Source organism: Thalia democratica, chromosome 5 (genome assembly GCF_965202585.1).
Source record: "Thalia democratica chromosome 5, ktThaDemo2.hap1.1, whole genome shotgun sequence".
NCBI classification, from domain to species: domain Eukaryota; kingdom Metazoa; phylum Chordata; class Thaliacea; order Salpida; family Salpidae; genus Thalia; species Thalia democratica.
The window spans coordinates 58,623,421-58,648,098 of NC_139169.1; the positions used below are offsets into that span (position 1 = coordinate 58,623,421).

Genomic DNA, 24,678 nt, shown 5'->3' on the forward strand with positions numbered 1-24,678 from the left:
CATTGATCTTGACTGATAGTAGAATATATGTTCCTTGGCTTAGGACTATAGTTTAATTAAGAACTAATTGCAAGGCCAAAATCTGAGAATTTAGATGAAAACTGACTCAGTAGTATTTGCAGGTCTTGGGCAGAGTGCAGCATCATCAGCAAAGAGAAGACCAAGTAAAGTGATAGTCTTCAGGTTTCACTTTGCTCTTAAGGAGAAAAGTCCGCTCTGCAGCATATACCCCTTACAATTAACTTCCCTACGTGCAAGTTTGAAAATGCGATCTTCAGTTCTTGTATGGAGCTTTATACCTGCAGTTGATGAACCAAAAGAACGCTTTAACAGCATTGTAAAGAAGATTCCAAAAAGAGTTGGAGCAAGTACGCAGCATCTCTTACTCCAATTTTAATTCCAAATTATTTTTGATTCAGAAAACTACTATCATATATTATCGCTGCCCTAGTTTGATTAGAAAAACTTCACAACATTGAACAAACTTTGAGGATATCCAATCTTTCACCCCAGATATATTCTTCAATTTTTAACATATTGTCAACAAACTTTAAGATATTATTAAAAAAACTAAAATAACTTGTACCGATAAATTTTAATTGTGAGCATATCTAGATAAAATGTCAGAATGGTATTAAGTTCGAAAAACTTGTTTTTTTTTCATTTAATTTCTCTTATAATTAAGAAATAAATAACATTCGTTAAAATTTAGTAAAGTACTTGGTTTGTTAAATTAATAAAGTACTTTTTTGCTTTTAAAAAAATATGTGCAGTTGATTTTTATATTATTCAAAATCTTTTTTTTTAAATCAACATCATTTTTGCTAACTGTAAAGACCGAAACATTTTTTTAATTTCCAGTGAGCCAATTTTTTAAAAGAAAATGTCATAAAAAACCAGATCTTTGTATATTATCAATAGTATTACGCTGATTAATTAAACATTTGAATGTTTCTGTGATAATTTGGAATCTATAAAATATCTAAAGTAAAATCTACCCACAACAAACTGTTAAAACTAGTTTTTTGAATACGAAAAATAAACTAACGGTCATATATTTCATTAAAAGATCTGATGTATAAAAAGATTTCTCGGTCATCGAGCTAAACACTACTTGTTTACTTAAACTGTTTTTAATTATAAAAAAGGATTTTTTAATATTAAAATATCAATCTTTAAACAAAGAAAAACATACAATTTAAATGGCACAAAATTTCTGTATCTAGTTGAACCACCAGTTTAAAAAAAGTTAAGTTAATTGCATTCCAGGGTTGCAAATAAACCTGGAATTTGACAATTTACGCAAATAAACCTGGAATCTTGAACTGAAATCACTAAGAAAACCTAGAATTTTTTACATGTTATATAGTAGAATTTCGATTTGACCCAAAAATTCTATCCTGTAGATAATTGTTTTGTCATCATCAATAATTTTGTTATTAAAAAACACATTTAAAGTAGCTTTACAGTATCTTTTCAATGCTTTTATACTATTTAACACAGTTTCTTACCTTAAACTTAACTTTAATCTAAATATAGACCAAAAAATGTGTACTTTTAAAAACCTGGAGATAATTTGCCAAAAACATTTGGCAACCCTGTGCATTCGTATTACGAATTTCCTAACTTTTGTAGATGAATAAGACCAGTTACTAATAAAATCGAATTATATTGTTTGGTTAATCAAATAAAACTTTTTTTCTAAGTTCACTACCTAGCTACGAGAAACTAGTAATGGTTAAATTAGAAAACATCAAGACTAAAATAACAATTAACTAACTCTGGAAACTCGCACAATGTAAATATAGCAATGTGTTTTATGTAGGACGCCCACCAAAGTAATTTCAAACTGAAGTTTTACTAAAAAACAAAGCTTGAAGAGCATAAAACAAATGAAGAAAACTATTATACAAGCAGCCATTAAATTGCATTATGAAAACCTAGCATCGAGTCTGAGATCTTTTAAACAAGATTAATAACTATTTTACATGCCACTATTGATGAAAGTAGAGATAAAAAATTTAAAAAAAACTAACTAATCAAAATTTGTTATATATTTTTAAGAATTTTTTAATAGTTTAGTTTGAAGGTCAACTTACAAAAAAATTGCAAAAAATTATTTGAAATGAAACAATAACTTTTTACAAAAATTCTTTACCATTTTTTATAGTGACGTAGAATTTATCTTTATAATAAAAAAATTATGATTTTTTTTGTATCATATCATATCGGAAGACACTATTGAAAAACAAATATCACAAAATGAATTTCACTTTGCTTAAAAACATGCTTTGCAAAACTTTTGAAGTTATTCCAAAGCACCATGCTTTTAACATGCTTATCAACGGTACGCAGCTACTGCTGCCAAAGTTCAGCGCTGCAGACTTTGAAAACCCGAGAGTCAAGGTCCAAACCATCGAAAAGACCAACGAAAAAGTCACAAAAACCTCCGATGACGTTAAAAAACCACAAAAAAGCTCTAATGATTTTTTATCTTCGTGGCAAGAACCTAAAAGGACCTTGAGGGAAGAACTCCATTACCTGACCGACCAGGAGTTCAACTGCTTCATGCGCAACCTGGGCCAACCCGAAAACCAGGTCGAGATCAAGGTGGAGAAGAAGAAGGTGAGGATGTCGAAGGAAGATCCGAGGCTGACTGAGGAAGAGTACAGGTGCTTCCAGGCCAACCTGAAGATGCTCGACGAAAGAGCGAAGAGGAACAAGGAAGAGCGAGAAAAGAGGTCCGTGAAGAAAATTAAGTCGAGTCTGGCAACTGGAGACGCTGCTGGTAATGCTTGCCGCAAAAGAGCTCCAGCTAGCAAGGCAAAAGGGGAAAAGAAGAACAGTGGGGAGAAGAGAAAAAAGGTCGCTACCAAAAAGGACTTCTTTTGCCCTAAGAAAATGTTCGGCTGATTAAAGCCAAAATTTATTTATGAAAATATTTATAATAAACATATTATGTGTATAAAAAATGTCTTATTTTGTACTAATTTTATAAAAAAGCTTTATATATGTAGAATAATTAACAAAAAAAAACTATTTTTATATTTGTCGACCTCTGGGTTTCGATCTTGCAACTTTCAACTTGCACAGTTTTCAAAGTCGTGATTAGGTCCCTTACGCTTACGACCCCGCATTTCAGAAAATTGTTAGAAAAAATTACAACTTTATATATTTAAAATTACTTTTTGAATACTAAATCAGACCAATTGATAAACTTTGAATACTTCGACTCTTTTTTAGAAAAAATAATAAAATACATACATTGCTCGTATTGACCTGGGTGCACGACTAATTAAATTTTCAATACTTTGATTAAGACTCTTCAGACCGAAACAATTCAAGTTACAAGAGTATAAGCTACTGTTTACTAAAGAGAACATATTTTTACTGTCAACAAACAACTTCATGAGCTTTAAAAATACTATTATCCTTTTTTCGAGCAGGTCTTGTGTACTAGAAATAAATACTTTTTCAGTTAACTTCTATGCAGTATGCAACTTCACAGTCTTAAAATTCGGAAAATACTAATATAAGCTTATCATTGTGTTTTAGTATGTCGTAGTTTGATATGAATGAGTTAAAACTATTTAGATGTCGTAAATATAAAAAAAAAGAAAAACTAATTTGTTGTTATTTCAATAAAATGAATTAAAGGAAAAATATAATTGTGCTATACTACAGCTATGAAATCAAAATTGCAGCTAAAAATATTTTAAGTGTATGAGAGTCATTGTTACTAAAAAAATCTTAAATTTAACATATTAAATTTTGATAGTATCGCACCTTTTTTCAAAATCCGATATTATCTCTTTTTTTTTATATATAAACAACACTACATCTGAGTAAGTAGCTGATGTTGCCCTTAATTAATATTTTCCAAACCTTTCACTATTGTTGGTTGACTAATAAACGTCATTTTGTTTTTAAACATAGTGTTATAAAAATTTTTTTAATTAAACTTTACTTTTTTTAATTACTCTTAGATTTTAAATTATTCTATAAATTTCTTACAAGTTTACTCGCAATGAACTAGAATGCATGTAACATTTATTATTTAAAAGATCAAGATCGAGCTAACAAAAAAGTTTAAACTAACTTATGAATATTTATATTCAACATTTTATATTTTTCAAAAAGGTTGTTCATTGAAAATTTTAAAAACTCGTTATGGTTGAGTTTGTAAAACTAAAATAAACATAAAAGCTCCATTCGACTACAAATGCTTTTTAACTAACATTAATTACAAAAAAACAGGTTCAAGTAATAAACAAAAAATAATTCAACAATTTTTTAAAATTCTTTCATGGACTTTTCTCAGACTAGTTTTTCAATCTTTACTCAGATAAAAATCAATTCTGTTTTTTCTTACTTACAAAATCATAAAAATCTTTAAGTTTGCACTAAGTCTATAAATATTCTGGAAACCCGTAAACTAATCAAGGTTCACTTGAAGGAAAGTCACATTTAAAAAATATGTAACATCAAAATGATTAAAACACATTATACCTTATGTGTTTTACATTTTTATCAAACTATGAAGCCTAAATATTAAAAAAATAAATATCGAACAATCGTTTGATTTTTTTTAACTACTTAATATTTAAATACAAAATAGAAAAACTGAAAGCCTTTATTAAAAAAGAAAGTATTATAAACACAACAAAAATCAAATAAATATATTAACGTTTTTGGCAATGAAATATTAAAGAAAAAACAGTTTAAGAAATTTTTTGTCGTAAAAAAAGTAATTAGGCTAATTTTTTTGTAAATTTATACTTTATAAATTTAATCATTTATTGATTTTTACGATTAAAAGTTTGTTCTATAACAAGATTTACAACGTTTACTTAAAAAATAGACAAATTAACTTACTGCTTTTTAAATAGGTTTACCTCTTGGTAAAAAATAAATAAATTGTTTTTGTTTTTTAATGACAATTTTGTAAAATAAAACAGTCTTATATTTTTTCACATTAGAAGTAATATTTTTATCAGTTTAATTAAAAAACTACAGCTTTAGAATTTAGAGTTTTGTCAAAAACTTTTTTGCTATTACTACAGCATCAAAAAATAAGGTAAACAATAGTTTAACAACAAAATTGTAAAAATGTAGCCTAAATAGGTTTCATTGCATACAGTCCCATACCTTTGTTGTATTAAAGTTTTTTTATAAATAATTCAAAATATCTATACCACTGTGGTTTCATAACGTAAAACAATTATACATAAAGATCAATTCTAAAAACATCTCAATATGGGATAGTTTAATTTACTTTATCAAGTAAATATGAATAAAAACAATCTATGTGTTCTGTTTTCATAGTGTGTAAATTCTAAAAAGTTCTAGCGACTATAACGCAATTTTTTTGATAATATAAATAGCTGAAACTAAATTTTGAAATGTTTAAAAATTGCATTTTAACCAATAGTTTTATTTAGAATAACATAATTTTTGAATAAATACCGCTTTAGAAAGTAGTTCTAAAACTTTAAGAATTCTTAATTGAATTTAAAAACAATTTTGCATGTACAGTAAAGTAAAAACTTACGTAAAATTTGCACAAACCTACTTGAATAAAGTGAAAGTTCAAAATCATATTTGTAATATATCATAACTTAAACTATATATCAAAACCCGGTTTTGAATTTTCTTACGCACGTTTCGTAAGGGGAGAAAAATGATGTCGTTCTTACCAATTCATCAGAAGCTTAAAATATTTTTATGAAATTTACTTTTTCTTATACTTTTTGTACTTTTATAAAAACTAGTTTTTGTTAACAAGTATAAGTAAAAACATATTACAAAAACACTTGGTGTTTTAAAGTATATATAGTATTTAATCTCTTTTTCCCCGTATAGATGTGTAAAAACCTTTAAAATTTTAAAACTATCGTTTGAAACACACTTGAAAAGTTTTGAATTTGAAAGTCCTGTTCGATTTAGATTTCTAATACATGGAATGGAACATTAAATATTAAATGGTTCCAACAACTTTTTTTAATTTAAATAGATATCGATATCCGTAAAATAAGGGTCAAAAACGCACTTTCGAAATTTAACATTTCAGACACATTTAAATTTGTTAATTTGTTCTAGCAGATGCTTATAAAAGCTTAAAAGCAAACTGTAACTGAAATATAAACCGAACAGTATTTCTATCAAAGCTTTGGTTTTATTAACGATTGTACTTGGATTAGCCGTATTTCATTGAAAATTTTGTAACAAAACCAAAATTTTGAAAGAACTATATTTGGTTTATATTTCATTTGAACTAAATTTTATCTTATTAAACTTATCAAATTATAAACATTTTTAAATTCTGTTATATATTGTACACATATTACTGATTTAGTTTAGATAATTTTAAAAGCACTATTATGTTAGCAAAGTATTTTATTCGAAACTGTTTGTAATTATTTACAAAGACTTTCAATTTATATATGTTGTTAGATAAATTACCAATACTGTCACATTTGTTTACATATTAAATGTTTATAAGTAAGTTTAAACTTTATGTTAGGACTTAAGCTTGGTCTAATAAAAAACAAAGGTAATCTAAAAACAAGTATAAAGTAACAATTTTTTGTTCATAGCAATCATTAATTATAAAATTTAATAAAACGTGTTTACGTTTAAATTTTACCATAAGTGTTTATGACTCTGATTTTTCGAAAAGAACCTTATTTATGCTGTTATATATATTTTTTTAATTTGTTTCACTTCAGTTATTTAAAACTGATTTTTTAAATGTAAAATTTTTCTGAACTCAGTAAATGTTTTAAGTTTGTTTAAGTTCTAATTAATCAATTTTTGCAAATAAAACTGCTGCATGGAAAACTCAGAAATGCTTTATCACTTTTTTATACTGCTCGATATTTTTAAAGCAAACAAAAACGCATATCACAAAGTGTTGGTGGCTGTGTAAAATAGTTTTAATCATAAATAAACACGCAGACAGAGATGACAGACAGATGAATAATTTATCGAAATATGTTCGGCTTATATTGCGTATATGCTGGTTGACATCATTTGTAAAGCCTATCTTCTTATTAGCGACTACTTATGACTAAAACTAACTTTTTCGTCGTGGATTATTTCTTGTCTACCGCTGTCTTGACTGACAACTTGTTTCGCAGATTACTTATCGCTTTAAGGTTCTTTCATTATGTATACTTTTTTTTAATTTCTACCATTATCATTGTTAATTAAAAATACTGAAAACTTTGTAAAAAAATATTTTTAATTAACACATATTTAATATAAATAAGGGGTCGGTAAATTTTTATTTGTAAAGGTCAATACCTACTAGAAAAAGTCATTTCAGATTAACTAAATTTAAAATAAAAGTACTAACAAACTTTTAAAACTTTTTTAAACAAAGTTTTAGTATTATAATCTCTATTAAGTATTAGTTATTACTCATAACCAAGTTGAAATCTCATTTTAAAAAATTATTGCAAAAAGCTAAAACTTGACCGTTTTCCACAATCTCTTTAAAAGATAAAAAATACGTTGCCTACCAGAGGTTCCTGCTTGGTAAACCGGATCTTGCCCGTGGGCCTTAGTTTGCCGATTTATAGTATAAATTATTCTTATAGCATGTTCTTTATTTTTTAGAATTATAAAACTTTATTAGTGAGAACTATTTTTAAATAGTGATATCATAAGAATTACTAAGTTATTAAAAGCTATGATTAAAAGTAAATTAATTTTGCTTTAAAAAAAGTGATTTAATTAAAAAGATTAAATCATTCATTACATTACGTTTAATATAAAATAAAAAAATTATGAAATTTTTTAAGTATAACGTCCTTTATTATTTGAAATAAAAAATAAATGTAAACTAAGGGTTAAATAATGATTAGTAGATTTCATCCATTATATATGTTTTATAAAAATTGAATATGAGTAGTTTACTAACTTCTTTAACAATTATTTTTTACTTCATACGTAAATCTACCTCAAATTTTTACTTTTTTCTAAAAAGTGTACACAAAGTTCAAAAATTTTTGCTTCGTTTAATAAATTAACATGCATTTAACTTTTACAAAATCTTATTAATAAAAACCAACGACATGGCACACGGATCGATCCCCTGCAATCTCATTAGTTCTAAATACTTCAGAATTCCTGCTCTGATTGAAAATTCAACGCGGGATATAATAAAACAAACAAAAAAACGAAAATGAAAATGTTTTGGGTAAATTTGTTTTAAGTAATATCAAATCGATGGCCTCTGTCATTAAACTTCAAAAATAAAGTTTATGACGCTTTTCCTATTTTTCTTTCTTACTTGAAGTAGTTTAGAAATTCAACTACAAAGTTTTGTTTTATAACTAAAGTTGAAAATTATCAAACAGTTTTGACAGTTTATACTTAAAAAAACTAACTGCCAATTTTTATATTTACACTTTCAGTTAGTCTAGTTAAAGGTTTGGAACTTTTGCTTACAAAATCTTTTATAAATAAATAAAAAAGTAAAAATAAAAGTTTTCTAATGTCTAAGTATAATTATTTTTTCTTTAAAATCCTTTTATTTCAAATTTTACTTTAAAGGTCTTTTTGTGATTTACACTTAATAAGTTTAACAAAATACTTAAACTTTATTGACGCTACGAGTAAACAATACAATTTTTTTAAACAGAAACCTTGTTAAAAAGTTTTTACCAACAGAAGCAGTAGATTTAACTTTTTTTTATTCAGCTTGAAATGCATGTTATAGAAAAATGTTTGCTCGAGAGACATAGTAGTATCGAACAAGCGAATTTAAAAATATATTTTGCTTAATTATAATTTATTTGATTTTAAAGCACAAAACAAGTTACATGAATATTGAGTTTAATTTTAGTTTATTTAATATGTTTTATTATTTTCTGAAAAAGAAAAAAAAAAAAACAATTTCAAAGCAACTTTTAACTTTTTTGATATTTTTTTTAATCATTTTAATTAAACAAAAATTACGTGAAAGTTAAGGCAATTTGAATTTTGACTTTTCAAACAAGTTGTATGAATATTGAGTTTAATTTTAGTTTATTTAATATGTTTTTATTGTTTTCTGAAAAAGAAAAAAAAACAGTTTTAAAGCAACTTTTAACTTTTTTGGTATTTTTTTTTAATCATTTTAATTAAACAAAAATTATGTGAAAGTTAAAGCAATTTGAATTTTGACCTTTCAAATTAGTTAGGTTGAATATATAAAAATTTAATAAGCTAGAATTTCAAACACATTTTTAAAGTCTACCATTTTTACTGAGATACTTAAGCAATGATATCAATATTTATTTAAGTTATAAAAATGTTTCAACTCGGATAAAAGTAAAACCTAAGCATTATATTAATATAAATGTTTTTTTTGTTTTTAAGAGCAATGTATTACATGTGTTTAGAATCTGGTCTTAATTTCAAAATACTTATTAAGTGCAAGTATAACTTAATTAATTAGTGCTAAAAAATCTTAACTTAAATCATTTGAGTCGATGAAAAAAAATTATAAGTAATTGATAACTATTAAGTCTACAATTTAAAATGATGATTACTTTCAAAATTAAAACGGAAAAAAAATTTAAATTTTATTTTTTTAATTATATCGGCTTACTAAAGCATTTTGAACGGCATAAGAATGTTAATTTGTTCTTATCAATTGAATTTTTATACATATATTATAAACAGTTCAGGGGTTGTTAAATTTTAAACATGTTGAAAGCTTGTATCACGCTGAACTAAAAACCTGAGCAAAAATGATTTTTAAAGATATTTTTTCGATTAAAACAAACACTATTTTATATTAAAGAATTCATGAAAATGTGTCTTGCCTTTTTAAAGCAGTAATATAAGGTACATCTGTGTTCTTACTAAAACTTGAATACTTTTTGCAGTCTTAAGATTACTTTAAGGCCAAATTTTACTTTTAAAACATGAAACAGTATTAGACAAATTAGTTTTGTTTTGTTTAATGTTAACTTTAAAATGTTAGTTAGCCTCTAAAACGAAAAGTTCTATTTAGATACTTTCAAAGTTGCAACTTATATGATGAAATTTAAAATTTAATAGTTTATGATTATACTTCGTTTAACTTTGTTTTAAACACAGTTTAAAATCTAAAAGAACATGAATAAAACATTCCGTGTAACTAAAACTTTAAAACTGTTTTGTAAATGTACAACGTGAACAAAACGTAAGCCACTGATTAGCAATCTGCTAAATACTTCTTTCTCTACATACTTAACCTATACAAAATTTACAATCTTTCCAAGTAGATATAAGTTACAAAAAAAGATTTAATGTTTATTTGCTTTATTGGTTTATTCAGATCATTAACTTTTTAGATGGCTTCCGCATGTTCATTTTTTCTTCTACTTTTATTAAGTTGATGCTTTAATGATTAAATAAATTTTAAAAACTTAATTTATGACGAATCGTAAAACATGCATATTCAAACTATTATGTTGTAGTTCTACGACATTACTACATACTGCTACTTTTTATAAATAAATTTGTTGACTTTACACTTAATGAACAAAATTTTCTATTGATATTTTACTATATGTTTTATAATCTGGTAAATATTTAAAACTGGCTTTATAAAAACATAAGCTTTTCAAGCAAAAAAATGATTAATTTATATTTTCAAGCTAACAACCTTGAGATTAAGATTAAAAAAATATTGTGCTAGTATACCATTGCTAAAATGGTAGGCTAATAGTATATGCTAAAAATGTGTCCAAATTTATTTTTGTTTTTTACAGCAAAACGTCTTCCTAGTAAAATGAAACAAATATAAACATAAAAAAATATATTTTGAACAATAGTTTAATTTATAATTTTTTTGCCACATAAAATAACAACAGAATCAAGTTAACAGCAGTTGTTTGAATAGTTTTGATAGTATCTAAAGATCTGATTAGTTAAAAAAAGTTTTTAAATCAAATAAAAGAAATATTGTATGAACAAAAATGAAATTACTAATAATTGAATAGCATTTTAAAACGTAAAAAAATTAAATTAAATAAGCATGTTTTTGTTTTGCATGATAACAGTACGCTAAGCATGTACTTTTTCTATAAAATTTGTTTATAAAAGTATCACAAAGAAAACTTTCGAAATATAAAGAGGTAAAAAGTAAAAAAAAAATTTTTTTGGCATATACTTTAAACCAATCAAATACTATACAAAATAAAACTAAACTTCAAAAGCATTATGAAAAAATAAATTTTACTTTCCCAAAAACTTTTCAATAGTTTTTTTTTATCTTTTTAAAAGCAAAATTAATTAAGCTTGACTAAACGTCCCAACGTTATAAACATATAAAATTGACGTAACTACATAGTTGATTTAGCAACAGCAATAGAAACCATTAAAAAAATCAACTTTTAAAAATAGAAAATTTTCAAGCCATTAGTATAAAAACTTAAAACTAGAACTTACAAGTGTTCATTAAGTTGTGAGCGTAACAGACTCCCGCTTATTTAACTTAGTTTATCATGCAACAATGCTGGAAGCAGTGCTCGTGAGAACGTCTGTCATGTTCCCGCTCAACTCGCCCATTTTCTGCGGGTTGATCCAAACGTTTTTCGAGGCGGAGTCGAGGTCGAACGCCGACATGTACAGCCCGGAAAACGTGCAGGCCAGGCCCATGACGAAAATGAAAACGTCCGTCGACCGCTCCAACCAAGTCATGCTCGCCCACTTCAGCTGCAAGTGAAAGATGCATGGCAGGATTATCGACAGCGGCACTCCGGCCAAGCTTCCGGTGAAAGCCATCAGAAGGGCGAAGTAGGGGAGGTATATGGCTATGACGAGTGTCAGAATGACGAAAACGCTTCGGAGCACCAAGGACAGGGCTTGGTAGTCTTTCAGGTAGTTGTGGATTGATTTGATTTTCTTGTTTGATGAGTTGGTAATCTAAAAATATTTAAATTTATAAATACTTAAATAGATTTAGTAAACAACGTCACCAAACTGTATAGTAAGTCTTACGTACTCATTCAACATTCAAAAACTCACTTTATCAAGCATTTTGGATTTTTTCAGCTCATGTTCTACTTTGTTAGGCTCAACATATTTTTTCTCACTGTGCGCTTGCGTGTCCAAAACAACGTGCTCTTCGTCCACCAAACTCACTTTCGCTTTTTCGCATTCCAAATCCTTCAGAGTCCTGATCGATATCGTCTCGTAATCCTCGTCCGAGCTCTTTTTGCTACTCTTCAAATACTTTGAGCTGCCATCGAAGCAGGCGCATATCCAGTCCTCTATCAGCTCCATGGCGACGAAGTAGGGAAGGGGGTACGAAAGCAGGGCCTTTACAGCCAGCAAGCAGTTTATTAAGGGTCTGACACTAGGTGGCAGGTTGTCGGTCACCACCTCCTTGGTCTGACCCGCCCACGTCAGGAAGCAAACCAACGACAGAACGACCTTGACGAATCCGGAGGAAACGTAGGACCACGAGAGCATCTTGCGGAAGTTCCTGCGGTCCGTCATGTTTTCTTCCAGTGATGGGAGGAATATTTGGGAGGTGTAGCTGAACACGATGGCTCCCGTGGAAACCGGGAACTCGTGGTTGGTCAGCCCCAAAGTCAGCTGGTTAAGTTTTATATAACCTTTCAATGTTTAGTTAAGTTACATTTATTGTTTTTATTAGTTTTTTATGATTTCGTTTATAAGTTTTAAATTTAAAATATATAGAAAATAATAAACATTATAATTTGGCGTTTCATTTTATATAAATACATGAATTTTCCTATACCTTATCCCAAGCCCATTTGTTGGCCTTGGAAAAGCAGTACACTACAATAAAAACGATGACCAGCAGATGAACCACTGTGCACCCCATGCTCAATTTGCTCACTGCTCTCAAGTCCTGTATGAATATGCACAAGCACAAAATGCTTGCCACGATGACCGACCTGAGGAGATTATTTTAAGTTAATTTGAAGCTGTAAACGTTAAATCTAAACTAAGTTTAAACAAATGTTTATAACTTCACTTAAGTGTACTGCTTATAATAATTACTAAAATATAAAACTAACCAACAGTTTTTTTATATTAGTGTAACGATCAAAGTCGATTAAAATCAGTATTAAACATAAAATTTTTAGTTTTTATTGTACTTTCAAGCAATAATTTAAACAAAATGTAAGTTTTAAAATTTAAAAAACAAACGAAACTGACCAGGCAGTCTGTTTTACAGTCGTGCTGGGGAAGCTGTTGCTGAGAAGGTTGGCAGAAACGACAACGTACAGCACACAGGTGGAAATCAACTCGCATATTTGCGTCATGTTCACCGACCACGTGCCAACCCGTTTGCCCCAACACGCGACCGCAACGTCCACGTACGAGTTCCGAACCTGTTTGTTCACAATTGTTTCAAAAAAGGTTGAGAAAGCAACTATTTATTTTGCATAATACTTATCTAAATACTTTCAAACTTGTTTAAAATTCCCAGTTAAAACTTATTGAAATTATATCTAAATGTATAAAAAATAATATTTTAAAAAAATTTACAAAACTTTTTTTTTAACTCAATACTTTTGCTTGGACTACTATCAAAACTTTAACTTTTTCATTATTTACTAAAGCTAAAAATTTTTTGCCTAGAAAATATATTTTACATCACTTTTTAAAAGCAACTACTGTAAATAAATAAAAACATGGCATATTATTGATAAAACGTATAGGTTTTTATTAAAATTTATACTCTTTTAAGCTTATTTTAGATTAAAAAATAAAAGGTTATTTGTAATAACTGCTATTTAGTATTTTACTTAGAAAAAAAAATTTCGTCAATAAATTTTAGTTTAAGTTTGTAGTTTAACTTTAACAACTTTAAAAAAAATATTTTTTTAACTTTCTAACTTGTTTGTATACTATACATACATTTCATTGTGATACTGTGATGTAAACTATGTGATAATTAATAATAAAATATTAGTTTCTTATAAAAACTTATTTAACAAAGCCATAAAAGTATTAAACTGTTATGAGTTATTGGTTTTAAGTAGTATAGTTTAAAAAATCAAAACAAACTTATATAATTCTAAGCTGAATTTTGTTCTGATTTCCAAAAAACATAGCCTATAGATTACTTTTTCCATTCCAAAACTTAAGTCTGATGTGTTAATTCAAATTTGCAGCATTATCTAATTAACTACTTGCTATTATAACAGTACAACAAACTCACTCTTTTTGTTTGATACGATTCTGCGTCAACTTCGTAGAGACAGTCGATGAGAATATTTCCCGTGTAACAACTGACGCAAGCCACCACCGCCATGAGAATCAAACTCGAAATGCCACTGTGGAGAACGGTGTAGGGCAGCGCTATGACAAAAAGACCCTGGTAACGTTAGTAATTTAAAAACCCGTTTGTTTATCAAAAAAGTTCTCAGAGAATTTTCATTGACAAATATAAATTCTAATTTTTTCAAAATGTAGGTTAATGTGATATTAAACGAAACTAAACAATTATACAAGTCCTCGTACAAATAAAAGTAAAATAAAGTTTACTCGTTTATATTTCATTTCCTTGCACTTAAGGATTAACACCTCTGTTTTAACTGCTTTTCAATACAAAAAAACAAATGTTACAAGCAAAATTAAGTAAAGTTATAAAGCCTCTTCAGAAATATTTCCTCTTTCATGCGAACCTGTATCGCGTTGGTGACGTTCCACCCAGCGTCCATGGAGCTAATGCGGTACTTTCGATCTTCACCCTTCACCGAGTTCCTCGCAGCATTGTGCAGGGAGTTGGAAGATGAAGTGGATGAAGGCACCAGCCACTCACTTTCTTCCCGATTCGAAGAAGATTGTAGCAAGTTTTTAAAGTTGTTTAACATCACTGCAATATTAAGTTTTTTTTTAAATACCAAAACCTCTTTTTATAGCACATTTTTTTGAATTTTTTTGGTGTGTTTTTTTATTTGTCATTTTTAGGCAATGGATAAATAAAAACTAATTAAAAAACATAGTTAAGTTTACAAAGTAAATGTTTTTATTAATACTTTAAAAAATATTTTTGAGCCACGGTATAATAAAAACTTAATAAGGTTTAATTAAAAAATCATATATTTATTATTTTACTATATTAAGTAATATATTTTTCCAAAATTTAATAAAATATATAAATCAAAAATTTGCAAAACATTTTTTGCGTCTAACACAATTTTTAACCAATTACAATTATGTAATCAAAATCGACTAATTACTTTTTAAATATAAAATCGAAAACTAAATAATTTTTTAAACTTCGTATTAAGTAAAAAGTTTAATGATAGAAAGTCTAATTTAATCATAAGTACAAAACGCTTTGTATAAAATAACTATTTATTTAACAGAAAAGTAGCAGTTTGAAGTTTTAAGCTTTATTAAAAAAAAATAATTTTTTAAGCAATCAGCTATGGAGTTTCAAAAACTATTTAAAGTATTTTCTACTTAATTAATAGGTTCTAAATTACAACTTAAAACTAGATAAACAAACAACAATTTCGAATTAGCACCTTTTAATTCATTAAATTCTAAATGAACATTTTTTGAATGGCTTGGAGAAGTTTTCAACTTTGAGAAGTTTGCATTCTTCTCTCAATTATGCAACTTTCGCAGGTAATTTGAACTGCAACTGGAAAATGAGCATCCGTAATGAGTTATTGACTTTCTAACTACATGTCGGGCATCAACATCAATTTGTCGCCAATAAAGCACAAAAGTGTGCGAGTCAGAAACAGATCTGTTAACAAAGCAAGCAAGTTTTTCCTTTTCTGCGTGAGTCGCAGATGTCACACAGCGTTACAGGCAAATGTCAGCAAACCACTGAAGTTCGGCATCATTGTTAAAGGGAAGCACCAACGCATAAACTGTGTATTGTCACCTTTCCCCCCCCCCTCCCATCACCCGCCATTTCAAGGTTTTGTTTGATCATCTGAGAACTTTTAATACGACTTTTATGATGTCTCATGCATAATTCATTCCGCACACAAACGCGCATTTGTTTTAAAACACAAATATAAATTAACCTTAGCGATAAAGAAAATACCAACGCGCCAATAGAATGAATTAAGAGTTCAAACTCGAAAATAAAATTTGTTGTATGTAAATTACACATCCAGAATTAAGCATTTGATGAAATATTAATTCACTCTATCAATGTTTTAACAAAATATAATACTACTTGTATGTTAATTTTTTCCAACAACAAAGATCTAAGCTTCTTTGACCTTTATTCTAAGATTTTTCAAGGTTTACCACTGTTTCCTATTCTTTGAGCTTTAGAAAGTTATTTTTACCGTATAAACTTTTATCAGGCGAAGTAAAATACTAAGTTTTAAATTTATTTTCCGGTTTTGTAGTTTTTTGTAAATATGGGTAAAATAACCTAGCTACAAAAATTATTCTACAAGTTTTGAAGTAAAGTTTTCAGACCAATCTAAATAAAGAGTAATGTGTTTTGACTCGCTTCCAATATTAAACTTGGCGTAAAATTTACAGGAAAAAAACGATAACAAATAAAAAATATACTGAAACTTTAGTTTTTATATATACTAAACTTCTTTCTATACATGTAAACTATATACAACTAAGTCAATTTGCTACTTAAAAAAATCATTAGTTTAACACTTGCTGAAATTCTACAAGTTATTCCTAGTTTTCTTTTCAAATAAATTGTTTAAACTAAAAAACTAAGAATTATTTCAAACTAATTTGAAAAAAAGTTTTAAACCTTAACTTTTATGAACCAATATTATAAAATTTAAATTTAATCGTTAAGAAAGAAAGTTAACAATGTATATAAATTTATTTTAATTTATTTAAATATTTGTACAAAATAATAAACTAAAAAAACATTTTTTTTCTACTGCCTTTTCTAGTTTAAGTTTTTACCAATTTTCTTCTAAACGGCATGAACACTTCAAGTGTTTTTAGAAAATTTGTTGTGTATTTAATTTATACGAAAGACATATACTTTTACTAAAATATTACTTTTAGTAACATTAAACATTTTCTTTTTTCCTTACAAGTGTTAGTATGTACATCAACTAACTAATTTTGAAGTAAGCACAACTTAATAAAGTTTTAGGTTTACTAACATACAATAATAAAGTTGTTGCTTATTTTTAGAAAATGTTTTTTGTTTATCTAAGATAAACGTTTAGAACAAATTACTAGAAAAAAAAAGTTATATATCAAGTTTTTATGGCAGATGCTTCAGAGCGATACTATCAGCACCAATTTTATGTTAATGAAGTATTTTATAAAACACATTATAAAATAGCTTAATTAATAGTAGTAACCTGTCATGACACTTTTTTTACGATAATAAAAGCAATTAAAACTAAAACTATATTTTAATATTTCAAAGCCCATTGAGCACTTAGAAATCACTACACTAATGAAAATAACGCCCAAGTTCTTTTTATTACTCGAAATCTCCATTTACTTTTTTTACAATACACATTTTTCTCTTTAAATTAAAATACTAATAAATAGTTTCTAGGTTCATGTGTAAAAACTAAACTTTTAACTCAACTTCAAAAAACTTTTTTAGTAACTGTATCATACATTTGTTTACGTTTTTTGTTTGTATTGATCATTACCTTGCACGGCAGAATGGATTAAATTCTATCCCGTGTTAACGTGTGCTTTAATTAGACTTACAACGTACAACGTCAGCTCACTAAACATTTTAGATTTCAGACGTAAACATATGTTTGAAAACGAATGTTTTTTTTTTTTTGGTAATTTAGTATTTTAGCAATAGTAATTAAAGTAAACTTTTAAAAATTTTATTAAAAAACGAGATTTTAAGTAGTTAATTATGTAAAATTATGAAAATTTCGAAACTAATTTCGTTATATTTTTCAAAATTATATATAAATTATATACAATTTTAGAACATAATTTAAACTTATGTACTTGATAGTTTTTTAACATTTTTGTTTATATTTTTTACAATACTTGTATTTTGTAAAATTTTTAGTAATATTGTTGATAAGCTAAAAAATATTTTATTTTTTAGATTAAAGACCTTACAAACAAACTAGTAAAGATAACTAATTTAGGCTAGATAAAAACGTAAACTTTACATATTATTTTGCTCAAATTCTTCCTTTTTAAACACTCGCTTAGAGTCTTTATTCTTAAAATATTGGTTCAGCTGAGTTTAGTAGCATGGTGTATTATTGATATTCTTCGATAAACAATTACAAAGTCAGAACTTTTTAAAAAAGCTTATAATTTTTTTAAAGAAATTCTTTCAATTTTATTGTACAGAAAAAATGAAAACTTTTTTGAAGTAAAAGAAAGTTAAAATTCTACAAAACGATCATTTATTTGTAATTAAAGTAATTTATAATATTGTTAAAAAAATACAGATTAAACTAAATAAAAAAATATTTATATACAATATTTTTATAAACTTTTTATTTTTATCTTGGGAAATTTCTCATAAATTTCACCTTAATTCATTTATTTTAACATTTTATGATATATTTTAAAGACATTTAAGAGTAAAAGGCTCAAAACGTAACTCTACTTGTCATGCTTAAAAAAAGTATTGTCATTTTTAGTCTTTTTGAATAATTTTATTGATTTTTCCAATGAGAACTTCAAAATAACATAGCTGCGTTTGTCCAGCTAACTTTTTTGTAAGAAAGCATATTTTTTTGTTCGTAATCAGTTGTTGTATTTATACTCACACCTACTTATAGACTTACAATGAAAGTCAGTGGAAACTGCATTTAAATAAGTTTTTATTTTCTGTTACTTCTCTAACTAATATAAACTTTTTCTTATTAAAAAGTTAACAAGCACCGCAGCTTTCTTTATTTTATGATATTTGCTAAAGAACAACAAACAGATACGTTAATAAACTTACTAATAACTTAGTTAAAACAACTTTGACTAGTTTAGCTAATTAGTTTCAAATTTTAAGTTTTTCTCATACGTTTATATTTTGGTTTAGCTTTCACAAACTTAAGAACATTCGAACATTTTCAAATTTTATGACTTAAGTTAGTTAACCTTAATACTTTACAGTATTGATTGTGTTTTTTTTAAATCACTGTAACACTTGTTGTTTAAACCTACAAATATTTTTTCAGTTGAGCAATTTTAGGAACTGTTTTTACACTATTTTAATTTTTTTAAGATGACTTCAAATTATTAGTTTGATTTTCTAAAACATTTTTCTAAAACTTGTCTACTTTACACATTTTTTAAGTTCAAACGAAGAATTCTTTAATGCTAAAGTTTTAAAACAAACTTAAAAACTTAAATTAAGGAGAAAAATTAACTTTATGCATTTTTATAAAATTTTATTCTTTTTAAACATAATTCAATTATTTATACTCCCAAACTTCTAAAGATTATTTTTCAAATTGTTTTTAAGATGCTATTATTTTTTATTATAGCTTCAAATAAATTATAAATTTTCTATTTGTAAATTTTTAGATCGTATCCAAGTAAATTTTTCGAAGTTAAATTATTATGTTTTTACGAAAAAAAATGTTATTACTTCTTATTTTTCTACTCTAAATAAAAAGTTTAAGTTATAAAGTTGGTGATGATCAGCAAACACTAATTTTTTTAATTTCTTATCTTAAGCACTAAACTATTAGTAGCAGTAAACATTTCTTTAAAGTCGTTTTTTGCTCTAAGTATGCTTTAATTACATTAATTAATAAAAAAGTTATATTTATGCCCTTTTATTTACTTAAATTTGCAAAACTACAAAAACTGAACTTTGAAGTATAAATTTAAATTTTCTGTTTTAACTATTATATGTATATAGTTAATATTTAACTTCAGACAATTTTAATTTTATTTGATTGCTTATCAAATTTAAAAAAATTTATTACAATAATTAAACTAGAAAATTAATTATACATATGTCTTTAAAAAACTTTAATTCTTTAAAATCAAGCAAGTTTTGAAGTAGAATATTTTTAATTAAACAAACTATTTTAATAAATCTTATTACGAAAAAATTGTGATTTTTTATAATTTCAATTAATAACCAATTAATAGTTAGTACTGCTTTTTAATACTGCCTTTTATAATCAACTGCTTATGGTCTTTACGACCGAATTTTAGCAAAAAATAATTTTATAGAAGTAAAATATTCAGTTTTTTAAAACTAATAGCTTTTGATGCTCTTGATCTGAAACTGGTTTAAACATACGTATTAAAACATGGGTTGTTAAACTTAAAAGCCTTAAAAAGTTTGATCTATAATCAAACAGAGCGTAAGTTATATCAAAGTATAATACAAAACTCAAATTTAAATCTAATCACTGTTATTAGAGTAGAATAAAAGTTTACTGTCTCTAGTTTTGTTTTGGTTTATCGTAAATGACGACAATTTTATTAGGTATTAAGCTGATTTTAAAAGCCTATTTTTGTTTTTAATTTTGTACTTAATTCAGATATCTCAAAAAGTTATAGCTGTTGCACTGAGATTTTAAAAATGTATTAGATAGGTTTAATCAAACTTTAAAGAAATTCATAACATGCATGACGATTTATGTTTGAAACTTACATTGTTTTAACTTTATTTAACATCACTACAGACTTAAGCTAATTTTTTACCAATAAAATAATTGTTTAAACTATTTTTAGATGTTAGTAAATTATACAAAGTTAACTAGACCAAATTATCTACTAGTACCATACGACTTGTTAATAATCTTTAAATCGAATCGTCTTAAAAATTTCATAACATGCTTATATTTAAAAAGTTTTATATTTCAAACGAAAGTTTTACCTGAGATGAAAATAAAAGTTTTCAGGAATAGAATTCTATAAAAGTTTTTACACGCTTTAAATCATATAAATATTTATTTTGATAATTAAATCTCTAAGAACTTTTTTTATTACAAAATACTTTCTGACTGTACTTATTAAACTAATTTAAACTTTTTATAAACTATAAAAAAAAAGCTTATAAGAACTTTTGTTACTAACAATTTTTTTTTAATTTTTTAAAGTTTACGATCACTTTTCTTATTAACTGAACAAATTAAAAAATCAATTTGAAAACATAATAAAAAGCCAGTTTGTTTTAATCTTAAAAGTATTTGATATTTATTTCCTATACAAAAGTATTGTCTATGTTTTTTTTTTTACAAGAAAACTTTGTTTTCTATTGTAGTTAATTGTCAAAGTATTACCATAAGCAGTATAAAATTTGACTTTCTGAGTTAAACTAATCAGCAGCTTTTAGCACAAAATGCAGTTTATTATTAATTTAGCAGAAATCTAAAAACTTTATTTGTTTATAGTTTTTCAGTACAGGTATTTTGTTGAGCCAATTTTTAGAATAATCATAAGCTTTGTACGTCTAACTTAGTAAATATTATAGCTTTATAACACTTTGACATCGTATATACTATACTAGTTTTTTTATTTTTACTATGTTGTGGCGATTGGTCGTAATGTATTACCTTTGAATTTTTACTTGTATAACTTTTTGTTTTAAAAGAACATAATACAAATTTTCATAAAACAAATTGTAACTAGCTACTACACTTTACAAATTTTATAATAAATATAGTTATTAATTTAATTATCCATATATAGAATAATAAATGTTTTTTTTTCTATAATGCGAATTAAAATAAATAACTACAATTAAAATATTATTACAGCTCTTAATGATTTTTCAAAGCGTTTTTTGTAACTTGAATTTGTATGAAAAAACTTTTTAACTGTAAATACTACACAAAACTAGGTTTCTAAGCTTCTGTTTCTTACAATTTTACAAAATTTTGATTTAAGCAACTTCAATTTAATGAGGTTATGTAAGCATCTAATATGGATATTTGCTTTTGTTGAGTATGATAATGTTTAAATTTTCAAGTAGATAACGAAAAAATGGAAAATGAAGAAGCTATTAGTAGTTCTGATGAAAACAGAACTGAAAAAGTCTCTAAACGAGTGTTGTTTGTTAAATTTGATAAATTTGGTAGGCTGTGCGTTGAAACTGAAAACACAGGCTTTCGTGTCTACAAAATATCGTTCAAAGAAAAACTTCTGGAGTTTGAAAACAGTGATGAGATGAAAAACGTTTCCATCTTTGAATGTTTCAACAGAAAAATATCAGCGTACGTCACTTCTGATAAAGAACGAAGCTTGTACATCTACGACATCAGCAAAAACAAACAGCTGGAGAGACATGTGTTTAACACCAAAGTCGTTTCAGTTAAAATAAGCAAGCTTGTATACTTCACGTTTTTCACGGATCACGGCTACGTTTGCGACTCCAAAACCTTTGAAAGACTGCAAAAGATTGACAGCGTCTCAACCGAAGCATTTGTATGCTGCATCAGCCCAAGTTTAGAGAACGCGTACCTCGCTTATGCGACAACGAACAAAGGCATGCTGGTTCTTTACAACGTAGAAAAGCTTAAAGAAACTAAAAAGTTCCAGGCTCATCAAAACACCTTAAAGATAATAGTCTTTAACAGCGAGGGAAGTCTTCTGGCCACTTGCTCCGAGCTAGGCACTCTGATAAGGCTGTTTTCAGTTCCAGGTTGCAAAAAACTGAAAGACTTTCGACGTGGAACAATGAACAGCGCCAGCATTGACTGCCTGACATTCTGCGACAAATCTGAGTTTTTAGCCGTGACTGGCAGTACCAAAACTGTTCATTTGTTTCTAATTAAAAACAATTGTGAATTGGAAAATTCTTTGTCAGCTCTCGCAACAAACACTGCTGGGTATGTTTTGCTGACCTTCGTGACCGGTCCTTTGTCGAAGTTTTCTTTCGTCCAAAAAACCGTGGAGACTGTGGGAAACTACGTTTTGTCTTCCGTCTCTGAAGCGGTGAGCAACAACTTGACAGTAAAGAACGCCACGAGTCGTGTGAACGACATGATAAAACCTTTTCTGCCAAAATACCTTTCAGACGTGCTAAACGAGGAGCGTGCTGCTATAACTTTTAAATGCACGGAGAAAACTGTTAAGAGAGTTTGCCGCTTTGCACGCTGTGACAAAAATATTTGCTTAGTTCTAGTGGGTAAAAACGGAAACGTTTCTTACTTGGATTTGGAAGAAGATAAGATTAAGTTTTCTCAAATAGAGAACAAATCCTAACTTTATCTGAGTAGCAGTTTTTCATTTGCTTAATGCTTTCAATTTTGATTGATTATTTAATAAAATGTTTGCTTAAAAACTATTTTTAAACTGCCAAAAGATTGTTTGAAAAACGATAAAATTTTAAATGAATTGAATTAAGATTAACGTTCAACTGTCAACCTCGTCCTAAATAACTTTAGAGGTTGATCACAAAGCAACTAACTTAAATAATTGTGCAAGACTAAAATAAATTAATTTGCATTTTATTTTTAGTAAAAAGACTAAATTTAAGAAGTAACCAACCTAATCTATAAGCTAAAAATATTTTTTTAAAGATCAAAATTTTCATCTTTATTATAAAAGTCTGATTGTGATTTATAAACTTTCTTAAGATAAAATAAACTTAACAATATATTAATTTAGGTTGACCGACAAGTCTTTCTATACACTAGGTTGTTGACTAAAATGTTTGAGCTTCGATTTTTTTACCATGTTCAAAAAGCTTTCTGTACAATTGTATGAATTAATAAGTTTAAAAAATACTGTTTTTCAAGTGCGTTTGTAATTTCTATATTAAGTTTTTTTAATCAAAGTGTTGATCATGCCAATTCGATCAACAGACCACAAGTTTCGGTAGACTGAGACCGGTTTCACGGCAAACGAAAGTCCGGACTTGTTCTGCAGACTTTAGCCGATTTTGTGGATTTTTTTAATCCAGGTATAAAATCATACTTATGTTTAACTTCAGTTAAAAATCATTTCATAGTATATTATAATACAAATACTTTAACAAATTGTTTTTATAAAAATTTTAACTTTACTGGAAATAGTACCTTAGTCAATCTGAATAGATTTATAATATTTTTATTAAACAAAAACTTGAGACACGATTCTTCAAAAGCATTTTTAATGAGCAAAAAAATAAAATTTGTTTCAGCTAACCCTTATCAACTATAAATTGATTCGAGATAGATTAATAATTTATAATAACTAGTGATCTACCGAATCCAAGATTCGGACTCGGATTCGGACGAATCCATTTTTGGACACGGATTCGGATTCGGCCGAGTCCTAATTTCAAAATTAGATTTGGATTCTAAATTTCAAAATAAGACTTGGATTCGATTTTGGATTTCAAATTTTGGATTTTGAAGACCACTTTATACTTTTTGAATTTTACTTAACTGTTTGTCAAAAGTTAAATAAAATGTAAAACTAGTTAATGAGTTCACGTTTGAGCGGATAAAAAATGGTTTTTCACACTTATAAAAGCCTTATCAATTTTGATTTATAGTTTTGCACACAGTATAAAACTACGATATATTATTTTTGTTAGACTCTCAAATAATAAATTAAGTACATAGTTAAGGCATTTAATTTCAACTTTTTGGATAACCGCTCTTATTTATTCATCATATGTTTGATTTTTTTATGTTTGCTCGTTGTAATGAACTGCTGCATTATTTATACAAAAAAAAAATGAAACTTAAATATGTAACATTAAAGCAGATGCTTGCATACTTTTAGCTATATACTTTTTGTTAATATTTTATTATTTATTTAGTTGAAAATTTCAATTTATGATCTATATGTTATAACTTCCAACATTTTAGT

The 24,678-nt window shown here is 26.8% G+C and overlaps 2 protein-coding genes across 2 annotated transcripts; one reads left to right on the forward strand and one right to left on the reverse strand.

Moving 5' to 3' along the window:
- Positions 1 to 11,481: 11,481 nt before the first annotated feature.
- LOC145836676 (vesicular inhibitory amino acid transporter-like) lies at positions 11,482 to 14,834 on the reverse strand. Its single transcript, XM_082944460.1, has 6 exons — positions 14,646 to 14,834; positions 14,180 to 14,335; positions 13,171 to 13,346; positions 12,746 to 12,905; positions 12,007 to 12,579; positions 11,482 to 11,904 (listed from the first exon to the last, which is right to left on the reverse strand). Exons 1-6 carry the CDS (start codon positions 14,832 to 14,834, stop codon positions 11,482 to 11,484), a joined length of 1,677 nt encoding a protein of 558 aa, XP_082800586.1.
- Positions 14,835 to 21,861: 7,027 nt separating this feature from the next.
- LOC145836677 (WD repeat domain phosphoinositide-interacting protein 1-like) lies at positions 21,862 to 23,082 on the forward strand. The gene has a single exon (XM_082944461.1). The coding sequence runs from the start codon at positions 21,862 to 21,864 to the stop codon at positions 23,080 to 23,082; it is 1,221 nt and encodes a 406-aa protein (XP_082800587.1).
- Positions 23,083 to 24,678: the final 1,596 nt, after the last annotated feature.

Coding starts and splice junctions, on each gene's coding strand:
- LOC145836677 (XM_082944461.1), top strand. CDS start 21,862: ATGGAAAATGAAGAAGCTATTAGTAGTTCTGATGAAAACAGAACTGAA.
- LOC145836676 (XM_082944460.1), bottom strand. CDS start 14,834: ATGTTAAACAACTTTAAAAACTTGCTACAATCTTCTTCGAATCGGGAA. Junction 14,336..14,645: donor ACGTCACCAACGCGATACAG/GTTCGCATGAAA, acceptor TAACGTTACCAG/GGTCTTTTTGTCATAGCGCT. Junction 12,580..12,745: donor ACAAATGGGCTTGGGATAAG/GTATAGGAAAAT, acceptor AAACTTAACCAG/CTGACTTTGGGGCTGACCAA.